General features: G+C 50.0%; 4 protein-coding genes across 4 annotated transcripts; 1 reads left to right on the top strand and 3 right to left on the bottom strand.

The window, feature by feature from the left end:
- Positions 1-43: 43 nt before the first annotated feature.
- Positions 44-1676, top strand: M431DRAFT_77908 (hypothetical protein; the record flags this gene model as incomplete). Its single annotated transcript, XM_024922628.1, has 2 exons — positions 44-1137; positions 1199-1676. 2 exons carry the CDS (start codon positions 44-46, stop codon positions 1674-1676), a joined length of 1572 nt encoding a protein of 523 aa, XP_024777185.1.
- A 1772-nt stretch (positions 1677-3448) lies between these two features.
- M431DRAFT_505084 (hypothetical protein) lies at positions 3449-4078 on the bottom strand. The gene is made up of 2 exons (XM_024918574.1): positions 3979-4078; positions 3449-3912 (listed from the first exon to the last, which is right to left on the bottom strand). Exons 1-2 carry the CDS (start codon positions 4003-4005, stop codon positions 3511-3513), a joined length of 429 nt encoding a protein of 142 aa, XP_024777184.1. The 5' UTR covers positions 4006-4078; the 3' UTR covers positions 3449-3510.
- Positions 4079-5965: 1887 nt separating this feature from the next.
- On the bottom strand, positions 5966-7115 carry M431DRAFT_79377 (hypothetical protein; the record flags this gene model as incomplete). Its single annotated transcript, XM_024922805.1, has 5 exons — positions 5966-6100; positions 6163-6221; positions 6284-6685; positions 6785-6825; positions 6919-7115. The coding sequence occupies 5 exons, from the start codon at positions 7113-7115 to the stop codon at positions 5966-5968; spliced, it is 834 nt and encodes a 277-aa protein (XP_024777183.1).
- Positions 7116-8171: 1056 nt separating this feature from the next.
- Positions 8172-8861, bottom strand: M431DRAFT_505083 (hypothetical protein). The gene has a single exon (XM_024918573.1). The coding sequence runs from the start codon at positions 8756-8758 to the stop codon at positions 8228-8230; it is 531 nt and encodes a 176-aa protein (XP_024777182.1). The 5' UTR covers positions 8759-8861; the 3' UTR covers positions 8172-8227.
- Between the last annotated feature and the right edge of the window lie 2277 nt (positions 8862-11138).

Raw genomic sequence — 11138 nt, 5'->3', positions numbered from 1 at the left:
CTTGCTAGATTCTACATTTGTTCACTCGACGACGAGGATCATCATGGGGAGCCGGCAGCGGATTCGAGTCAAACTAACCCGCCGCACAGGAGGCACGCCAAAGGGCTATGCCGATATCGAAGATGAGCCCATGCCCGATGCCGAGGCAGACGCGGGCGCGAATGCTTCTGCCGACGAAAAAGACGAGGACGTCGATGAGAACGAGGCAAGGGAAGAGGAGTCTGGAGATGACGATGCAGAGGCCGCGGATAATAACGACGATGGCGACGAAGAGGACGAATCAGAGGCATCCGCAAAGGAGCCAACGCCGCCTCCACAGCCCGTGATCCGTCGAAAGCGACTGGGACGGCCCCCCAAGAACCGGCCGCCGGACTGGGACAACATGGTGACTGTCACCAAGGAGGAGGCCGATACGCCACGCCGAAGAGGTCGCGGAGGATGGAGAGGACGAGGCGGCCGCAAGGGAGGCCCTGCGGCGCCCAAGATGGAGCAAGTGATTGATGCTGAGGGCACCGTGGCCGACATTGTCGACGATGAATGTGTCCTCCCCGAGGACCCTGAAGGCGAGACCAAGGTTGACAAGATGGGCAATCTGCTGGATGGGCGCGACTACAGGTGCCGAACGTTCAAGGTGCTTGGCCGAGGCAATCGACTGTACATGTTGTCAACTGAGCCGGCGCGATGTGTTGGCTTCAGGGACAGCTACCTCTTCTTCACGAAGCACCGCAAGCTTTACAAGATCATTGTGGACGACGAGGAGAAGCGCGACATGATTGAGCGAGACATCATCCCCCACTCGTACAAGGGCCGGTCAATAGGAATCGTCACGGCTCGGTCGGTGTTTCGGGAATTTGGATCCAGAATTGTCGTGGGAGGCAAACGCATCATCGACGACTACGCCGTCACACTGGCTCGCGAAGAAGGTGCCGTCGAGGGGCAGCTGGCCGACCCTGACGATCATTTCGTGGTGGGAGAGCCATACAACAAGAACCAGTATGTTGCATGGCACGGCGCCAGTGCCGTATACCACACCAATGCGCCTTCGGTGCCGGTGCCCACTGGCAAGGTCGAGTCCAAGAAGCGCAAGGTCAACGTCAACGACACAAACTGGATGCTGGAGCATGCACGAGAAGCAAGGTACGTGAAAGATGGCTTTTGACGCACTCTAATGGAAACGCTGTCTAACACTTGATTGTAGTGCATTCAACGCAGGCATCAATGCCATCAGAAAGCTGAACAACGCCGGCGTCTACGACATTCACACGAATATCATGCAGTATCCAGCTTCGATGCAGCCAACGCTTGCGCGTATCGAGCAAGTAGCGCCACAAGACGAAGAAGCCACCAGAGGCCATGCCATGTTCCCCCCTGTCCCTCTCAAGATGAGCAGAAACTTTTCCATCATTGACACCTACTTTGAGACACCGTCAGCTGGAGGAGCTCTTGCAGCAGTTGAAACGTCGGATCCGGCAGACTTTGTCTCTCAGTTTAATGGACTGAGCGCCGTGTCGGATGAGATTAGGGACCTGCTACCGCCAGACTGCCGAGAGGCATTCAACAAGGCGGTGCAGAGAGAGGAGGGTTGGAGATCACGCTGGGGCTCCGAGGCTACACACATGGCACGAAAGGACCCCGTAATCGACAAGGCCATTGTTCCATACAACATGACCGGGTGAGATGGGGGATAGGTTATGCTTGAAGGGCTTACCTATTGTCGCGGGCAACTACAAAGGAAGGGAGACATGGCATGAAAGTGTCTCCGAGGTTTGATTTTGTAAATGGGCGTCTCTTTTTGGCCCTTTTTCTCCTTACTGCTTATCAAGACGGAATGGATGGCCGGATGCAACAGATGGCGTTGGGAGTACTACCAAGAAGAAGGTGGTGATTTTAGTCAAGAGAGTTCACCCGCCCTAGGATATCTCATCTATTAGCTGAGGATGGATGCGGGATCGCAAACTCGTTGAGTTAGTACTAATACAAACAAAAATAATAAGTCTTTACGTATCGTCGTCTCCAGATTGTAATAGGTCCGAAGCGGTAATTGTCGAATAAACTTCAGATCAGCTGGTAAGATTGAGGTTACACTAGGATTCGGTTCAGCCAGCCGCCAGCAGCAAGATGTGGTAAAAAGGGATGTTGCCGGGCTGAGGCCTTGCATTTTGCCTTGCGCTTGCATTGCATGAGAGAGCGGCTGATTGGAGATGCTGTGGCCAATGGCGATGAGTTGGTGAGGAAGTGATGTGAATGCGGGATGTAGCGGACTGCGTATTCGTGATGCAGAGAATGGACGATTGGATGTGAGGGCATTGGGGTTTATTGTGTAGGATTACGGACCTGCCTCTGCTGTCGTGTTCGGTTCACGTCGAATCGAATAGATGTGCTCCGTGTGCCAAGTCTTCCAGCAGGGATCCTTGTAAAGTAAAGTTGCAACTCTTCAGAAAAGGGCGTCACGATGTTTCCCCCCCAACAAAACTCTCCCACCTTTAGCTTCTTTTCTGTTTTGGTTTTTATTAATCATTACTTCCCCTGCAACACAGTTTCTGCGGGATTAATCTAGCAGCTGTCATGTCATGCATCGAGTTTCCCCTCCCTCGAAATGCTACTCTCCTTACATTTGCCTGCAGATGCTTGCACTTGATCATGCTCGTGCGTTAGTGTGCATATATGGTGCCCATTTCGATGGAGGGGTTCCTCCCCCATGCAAAGAGGGGACTTGAAAGACCCTTTTCTTGTAGAATCCGGCGGGCGTAAAGAAGAAAAATTAGTGAAGAAACGGACAAGAGGAGGACAGAAATACCGAGACCATTGAATTATACACCTGTTCTCTAAAGTATCCGCTACTACATCTACATTTCCCTAGTAACTACTACTATATTTATATTTCTCTAGTAGCTGCTATTATATCTATATCTCTCTAGTAGCTGCTACTATAGTTATATATTTCTAGTATTTACTACTATAACTATATTTGTCTAATATTTAGTATTACTTCTATGCGACACGGGATGCTAAATAGTAAAATCGGAGTGCTGGTTGAAAGGTAGGGAAACGCCAACAAAAGCATTATTTGATGAGCCGATTGGATGCTTATATTGCTGAATGTATGCACTTATTCATTTTACAGTCTTGGTTTTTCTAACCTCCGCTTGACGGGGTAGGTAGGCTACACTTATGCGGGAATATGGAATGCTGGGGGTGCGGGATATGACTGGCATGATGGGGATGCATTGAAGATGCAGAGGGACGTCATAAGAAGGGTCTAGATGCCTGGAGGGGTTCATTGATTTGAGGCTAATGTGGGAGGTGAAGATGGGTAATGAATGAAGAGAGAGATTTGGAAGAGAGACGGAGATGGGGTGTGTCTTGAAGATGTTTTGTCCGAGGTGTTCGTGAAATGCCGGGACGAGGTGCTTTGAGCTGTCAGCGAAGTGCATTAGACACACATGTGCTGTATGTAACGTTCTTCATTAATATGCATGCAATAAATGTAATTAATAGCTAGTTTATAAATCACACGCCAACAAACTGGCACAGCAGATGCGTCTGATAAATGACCATGGCATTATACGCCCAGCTCCGCGTATTCTCCTTATCAAAAAAGTAAAACCCAAACAGCGGCACCACGCCAAGCACCTGATCGTCCGGTAAGTCCTTAACCGCGTCCTTTTGCTTGCCAACATCAAACATGGTAAAGTCCGGGTTGAAGCGCAGGCCGTGGCGGCCGAGGATGTCCGTGGCGCGGGAGGCCAGCGTGATGAAGGCGTCGAGGCTCCAGACGGTGCCGGCGCGGGTGCGCGAGAGGGCCTCATCTTTCCAGTGGCCGAGCTCGGTGAGGAAGGTGTTGCTTTTGCCGAGGGCGGAGAGGACGTTGTCGACGTCGGCGGTGTTGATGAAGCCGATGGACTTGGGTTTCTGTTTGTTTTGTTTCTTGCGTGTTAGTGATGTTGGTGGTGTTGAGGAGTGTAAGGGGGGACTTACAGGAGGGACGGCGGTTGTGTCAGACATTGTTGCAATGTTCTTGGTGTTGTTTTCTTATAAAAGTTTATAATAGAGAAAAAGAGAAGATGTCAGTGATGATGATGATGATGCTTTGACGGCAATACAACTGGCATTTATATAGTTATTCCACGGCAAGATGCACTCAAGAAGGACATTGTGTATTTAATGCTACAAACTCAATGGCCATCAGAATCCACACAAAAGGCAAAGATGCATATGAAAGAAGCCATGTCGAAGCTATTCATTGGCCATTGAGATACATATCTCAGCTGCCAAGGGTGCTTCATGGTAGCTGAGAGTATGCATTTCAGCTGCCGAAGCGGGCGTGATGCTATACCCAAAGAGTGCGGATTACACAGAAGGCACATATTATCAAGCAATGAACCACGGCAAATGAGGAAGCAGAGATAAATTCGTGTTCTTGAAAGGAGAAAGATCAACGCAGCATTTTATCTTATTTGGGATAATCTTTCGACATCTTGCTTGGAGAGGTAAGTGTATTTCTTAAGAGAGGCTTTAATCCTTTGTCGTGACACAGCCACCGGAGTTTTTACAAGATGACGAGATGGGGGAACAACTCACGATTTTAGTGGTTCAATTCAATTGATAATAAAAGTAGGGACTAGCTATTCAAAATCTCCAGTAGCTATCCAGCAACGCAGCGACTACGTGAAATTTAAGCATTAGAACCAGAAAGCCTTTTATCTGGTACTACTAGAAGCATTTATGTAAGTGATGAATGTAATACCTACCTGGTAGTCTTTAAGATATCTGCTACTATAGCTTTATTTCTCTGTTATTTACCACTAATCTACATTCATCTAGTAACTATTATTATAGTTATATATCTGTAGTATTTACTACCATAACTATAGTTATCTAGTACTCCGTATTATTTGCAATATAGGATGTTGAATAGCAAAATTAGAGGGCTGAATAGGCGTTCCCTAAAAGTAATGTGTACTACCTGTATATTCAAATTGTATAAAGAAAGCTACAACACCAATTATCTACATAAAATATTCGTAGCATCACTATTCCCAACAGCAGTATAAACTCAAACCGGTTACATACCCTTCTCCATGTCATTCAGCCCAAAACTGCTTCACTCTCCCTGTCAGCATTCCGCACAAACTCCAGAAATCTCCCAAATGACATGTGATGCCCTCACTCCCATGCTCCCAATACCAATGCCATTATAAAAAAACATCTTGTCATACACCAACCAACCCCTCTATCGCACAAGAAGAGGGGCAGCTTCACCGAAACCCCCTCATCATGCTCCCGTCTCTCATCTCCATTGGTAGGGCATGCAGCTAACCAGCCAGCCATATTCGTACATTGTTGCATTTCCTTCCCGTCTTTCCGTTGGCTTGGCTTGGTCCAATCCGGCTTGATCTCAAAAGGGGGGAGCCGAGCAAACAAACCTCGGTGCTCAGATCAAAAGCCATTCCAACCTCTTCACTTCTGCCGATGCAAGCCTCAGTTCACATTCCAATGCAAGTCGGTACACGCCATACCCCATACCCCATACTTTATAGAAGCAAGGGAAGAACCACGTGTTGTTCTCATAGTCTTTTATTTATATCTCGGGGGCCTATACACCATCCACTGCACCAGTCCCACTGATAACCAGAATGTTTTGTATATATGCCAACTACCTGTAATAGTTTGATAATCCAATGTGAGTAAGAAAAAAAGATGAAGAAGAAGAAAACCACCAATTGGACGGGCAACTGCTGAATTTAACCCGTCGACGCCGTACACCAAAAGCCCATGCTCTTAAGCCCCATTAATCTATGTCTCGCAAATTCTTGCGTTTTGCTCAGATCTTGCTTGTATGTTTCTTGATATGAAAAATTTCCAGCCCAGCTTGCTTCTTGAATAGTCGAAAAAAAGAAAGAAGAAAGCAATATTCTTCCTCGGTAGCAGATGAGACCACCGTCAAAACATTGACTTGTTTCCGTTACTTGAATCGGCCAAGTCTTTCTTCGTCGTCCTCTACTAATTCGTATGCCGGTCGGAACTCTTTGTCGTTGCCCTGTTTCTTCAGTTTAGGATTCGGTAGCGTATCACCTCTTCCGCCTAGGCTTGTATATCCCTTCCAAATTTGTCAGCTCCATCTACCCATTGAAAAGCACAGCTAAGAGACAATGGACATACCTGATCATATAGGGAGCAGTATGGGATATCCAAATGCCGAGTAAACGCCCAAATCTCAGCTGTTGACAAATCTCGTTAGCACACACATTCATATATCATTGCACAGAATCAAGCCACTCACTATAATGCCAATCAATCACAGGATGTATCCGCATAAAATCAGGCCATCCCGCATCCGTCGGGTCGAAATGCTTCAGCTTCTCGCCATGCGGATCCGTCCGCCGCGTCCCCACGAAAATCGCCCGAATGCTGGGGTTCTCCGCCTTGAACACCTCCAAGCCCTTCTTCATCGGCAGCGTAAAGCGGGCAATGTCCAGGTGATAATCTGCGCTGCTCGACTCGACAAAGTCGTCTACTTCTGCAAAGGGGTCCGCGGAAACAATGTAGACGGCGTGCAGCTTCTCGGGGAAAGGCGGCAGGTTGTTGGCCGGTCCGTTGGGGACGTTTGCGCCGCCGAGGGCGGACTTGGGGGGCGAGTATCGTCGTGCGTAGCAGGCGAGGAGGACGATGAGCATGACGAGGCCTATTTGCGCATGAACGGTTAGCAGTCAGTCAAAAACACAACATAGCATACCCCAGCGAGAGCCTCGGCAGGCAGCCAATGCGATTCGTCTCAACGTACAATCTTTACCACCATTGTATGATATGGAAATCTCGTCCGGTCTGTAGTCGCACCAGTGCCAGTGTTAGTCCAGTCCAATCATCCCCAGATATAACATGCATCCCCATCGTGAATGCAGTTCAGTCAAAACATACCGATACCGCTCCAGCGCCTCCTCCACCACCCGCACCGAAATGCGCACCTGCTCCTGCGCCCTCCGCAGCAGCGGCGTCTCCAGCTCCTCGGCCAGAAAAGAATCGACTTTTTCCCTCATGGCGACGCATGCCTCGTACAGCGAGCCGTGGGCCAGGCCGGGCTGGTTGGCGTGGCCGTTGACGTTGATCGTGGCCATGGCCTTTGCGGCAATCAAGGGAACGGGGACAGCGTGCATTCGTGATTCGGGTAGAGAAACAGATACAGATATCGTCATTGTCGGCGTGAGCGATACTTGAAGCAAGCAAAATCACCAAAAGACAACAAAAAAGCCGGGCGGGAAAAGCAACCCAGATAAATGTTAATGTTCCCTGCGATGCCTCGGGCTGCGCGGGTCCGAGGGTAAGATATGTTGACACTTCTGGTTGCTTAATTGCCGGAGTAGCAAACAAGTTGATGTCAGCATGCACTGGCACTTGCACATGCCGAGCCCCGACCGGATTGGCGGGGGCAGCTTTAAGGCTCTTTTGGCTCTTGCACCCACTTAGGCGCTGGCAAATGCTCGACTTCACCGGCCGTCGCTACGATTTGGCAGAAGCTTCCACGGCGCTTCCTTTTTATTTGCCGCCTCTTGTTTTTAATTTCTGTTTGGGCTCGTTTTGGGCTCTCTTTTACATTCCTCAGCTGGTAGTTTGAGCGTCATTGTCTGTGTGTTGGCGGCGGAATCCATTCAGGCCTGGAATCCAACATGTCCGTCTCATCCTTCACATCCTTTCATCCTTCAGTCTTATATTGTGAGAGCAACAAATTGTAGAAAAAAATATCAGCAACAAATGCCACTGTTAACAATACTGCACTATTCAACTCTTTAATTTCATTCCTAGTCATTCGGCACAGCGATAATAATGTTCGGTTTGCGTACGGAGAACATGCCGTGTTACCGAGTAAAAATCGAGCGCGGGCCGGCGCAGGGATCTCGGGCATCGACAACTCCGGGATAGCCTCGTCGGCAGCGGAAGACGCCCAATCCCTCTGACGGAATCGCTGCTCGACTGGAATGCCTTTTTTTGAAGGCACGCTTTTTCGATTGGGCCTACGTAACAAATAATCTGTTGGCTCTGCCTTGTAGCGTCATGCATAGAACAGCCTGACTTGCTCGGGCTGAGTTGGGACGCAACCAAACTTGAGCCAGATTTCGGTTTTGGCTTTGGTTTCAATCTCTGGCATCATCACCTTTGTCTGTAAACCAAAGCGAAGAGATCCTCATCGTATCGTCAACACAACTGTATAGTGCTCATGCGAGAGCATCGTTCACTTTTCACAAGTACACACGGGTGAGCCGTCTTTTCCTTTGGGCAAGCTACTAATGAAGCACATCTCCGCATAATGGACTGGACAAGAACAACGAGGCATCACCCGGTATAAAAGTCCAGTCGTCGCACGTGAATACCGCTCACCAAGATTCACCAGATTCATCAGATGCTTACAACCCTCTTCCCGTTTCTGTTTCTGTATGGCCTCTCCATCCGCCAAAACACCAAAAACAGCTCCGGGGTAGGCAAAGCCGCCCGTCGTCCCCGAATATTCGCAGCATGCATCCGTCATGCAGTATCCGCGCTTAGCGGACTTTCTAGCTGCGGAATGTGTAAAACATCTTCCTTTACATTCCGTTATTTCTTCATCTCTTTTCTTTTTCTCACTTGTCATTTTTCTTTCTTTTTCCTCGTGCTGGCCCCGTCTTAGCGGCGCCGGGTTGAGGAGCCCACGTTTCTGCCTCTGAGGAGCCCAACGGGGCCCCAAGCAGCCAATGGTCCGCTGCCGCAGCCGTGGGTTAATGCGCATTTGTGATAAGCCTGCAGTGACTTGCAGGAGACTCCTCAGGCGCAGGAGGGGAAGAGGAAAAAAGAAAAGAAAAATAAGAAAAAATAGTAATACATAATAACGAAACTCCACAAAAAGCTCCGGGTTGACCTGTCGATAGATCCATGCAGCCGTTGCTTCATCGTGGAAATCACGCAGCCCCTCTTCTTGCAAAGCACACTCTGTCTCTCCAAGGCATTGGTCCCAAGGCCCCCACGCTGACGAGGGGAAGCCTGCCGCTTCACTCTTCCCAAGTTGCGCGTTTCAAGGTTGCCTCGTACAGGAACGAGATCGGGACAGGCCAAAGGACCGAGGCTCAGTGGTTTCTGCCGGCTGCTAGGTGGCGGCGTTACTGAACCTTGAAGTTCTTTGTCTCGAAGCTTCTTCAATTGTACGACACAGAGACGTCTTTCTTTGTCATTCTTGTCTCGTCTCTCCTCCTCCAGCAACAGTAATAGTGATCCAGCCCCGTAGGTAATGCTGCCATGGTGCAAGACATTTCACACTTCTCTCGTCAGAGTCGAGAGTCGCCGAGTCGGCAAGCCACGCATCGAACGAGCTTTACCCGCTTGATTTTTTACCCCTCCCCCTCACCAGGAACAAGTTTTTTGACGACTTTGTATGTAATGTACCCTTCATGCAGAGCCCCTTCACCGCCCTGTCTCCACAGTGCAAAAGAAGAGAAAAGACTGAGAAAGACGAGAGAAACACCGGGCCTAGCCAGTCTCGTTGTGGCATGCTCCCTGTTACTCCCCGTGCTGACGAACTAATATCTTGCTTTATTCTTCTTCTATGTTTTGCCGCCGGCGCAATCGACTCTCTGGACCAAGCAGATCGGCTCCCTCGGCGGATACCCCCGGAGGCCGGAGGTGGGGACCCTCCCACAGGCGTGACCAACTTGCTTTCGGGGCCAAGCCTCTCGCACGCGTCCATTCATCTTGTCAGCCATCAGCTAGCCAGCCATTACAAGCAGACGGCATCCTTGGGCGTTCATAGGGGCGAGTCTCTTGGGCTGTGGCGCCAAATCACAGCTCGCACACTCCAGGCCACCGACGCGCAACTGCTCGTAGGCCATCCCGAGCAGCAAGGGCGGCCGACACAATCCTTGCGGCGCCGGTACTTGGTCCTCCGATGAACCGGTCATCGAGTTTTCTGAAAGGACTGACTGCCTGAGCGTGGCGTTTTGTAAACTGATCGTGACTGGTGATGACTCGTTCTTGTGTTCACATAGAAGCTGACCACACCGTGATCGTCACGCTTGGATTCTTCCATTTGCTTGGAAAACGTGACTATTTGTTGCGTGGTCAGTCAACCGTCTGCCGGCTGACGCAGTGGTGGCGATGTAGGTGTTGAGATACATCCTTGCACATCGTAGACTTGCAGATACCACGGCGATGCATGTCTCGATGTACAGTGTCTTGGTCAGATGCTGGCCACTAACGATCGTCTACTCATCAACACGTAGCCTTGGTGCATCAATTGTGCACAAATGCAGGTCGATCGAGCAGATGTGCGTCCTCTAGGCTCCAGAGGGTTCCGATTGACGCTCTGTTCGGAGCCATCCAGGGTAGCAAACAGGATTCACCACACACGGCCTCCTACAACGTATACGTGCATGTGCGTGCACTTCATCACCGTAGTAGGCGATGCCGATGGAATATCGTAGTTCCGAATCGTCTTCTTTGTTGTTTGGCTTGGAACAATCGTGACACCACCACCGTAGTGCTACGGTAAGAATTACGTCGACCTATTCTTAGGCAGAGCCACTCTACGCGTACGGTGTACCCATCCGGAGCCCTCCGCAAACAAGATCAACGCTCCGGAAACTTGGCTTTGGGAAAGAAACTCTAGCCAAGTCCCGCGGAGGCCGGCCGAGCAGCCTAGGCAGACAAGATCGGGAACGAATATTCCAAACAAACCTTGAATCTTGAAAGCCTGGCCCCGAGGCTTCCACTTAACGATGGGGGAATGGTTGGAGTATTGCACATGGCGGCTTGTTTACCTAACAACATTGGAACTCTGGTAGCAGCCTGGCTGGGACGACGCGTGATCGAGCAGGCAGTACGTGTAAGCCAGCCACGCCTGAGTGAGCGCTGCTACGGCCGGCCAGCTGCGGTCACTGGACAAGCATCAGTTCCTGTAGGTATTTTTGGTACGACAAAGACCCTGAAGCTGAGGCTGAGGGTGTAGAGCACCCATGGGGAATGATCGTCATCGTCATTAGCATCAAATCGAAATAGGCTTGGCGTCTGGTCCCCCCTTAGCGGACTTTATTACAGTCCGGGATGAGCAGCAGTTCGAGGCAGCGAGTAGCAATGCGGGAGACATGGCCCGTGTCTGGGTATGATTGAGTGTGAGTGTG

The sequence above is a fragment of the Trichoderma harzianum genome (genome assembly GCF_003025095.1).
Source record: "Trichoderma harzianum CBS 226.95 unplaced genomic scaffold M431scaffold_3, whole genome shotgun sequence".
Classification (NCBI taxonomy): Eukaryota; Fungi; Ascomycota; class Sordariomycetes; order Hypocreales; family Hypocreaceae; genus Trichoderma; species Trichoderma harzianum.
Note: the sequence above shows the minus strand (reverse complement) of the source record. Positions and strands in the feature narration are given on the sequence as shown.

Coding starts and splice junctions, on each gene's coding strand:
- M431DRAFT_505084 (XM_024918574.1), bottom strand. CDS start 4,005: ATGTCTGACACAACCGCCGTCCCTCCT. Junction 3,913..3,978: donor ACACAACCGCCGTCCCTCCT/GTAAGTCCCCCC, acceptor CAAAACAAACAG/AAACCCAAGTCCATCGGCTT.
- M431DRAFT_505083 (XM_024918573.1), bottom strand. CDS start 8,758: ATGCGCATTAACCCACGGCTGCGGCAGCGGACCATTGGCTGCTTGGGG.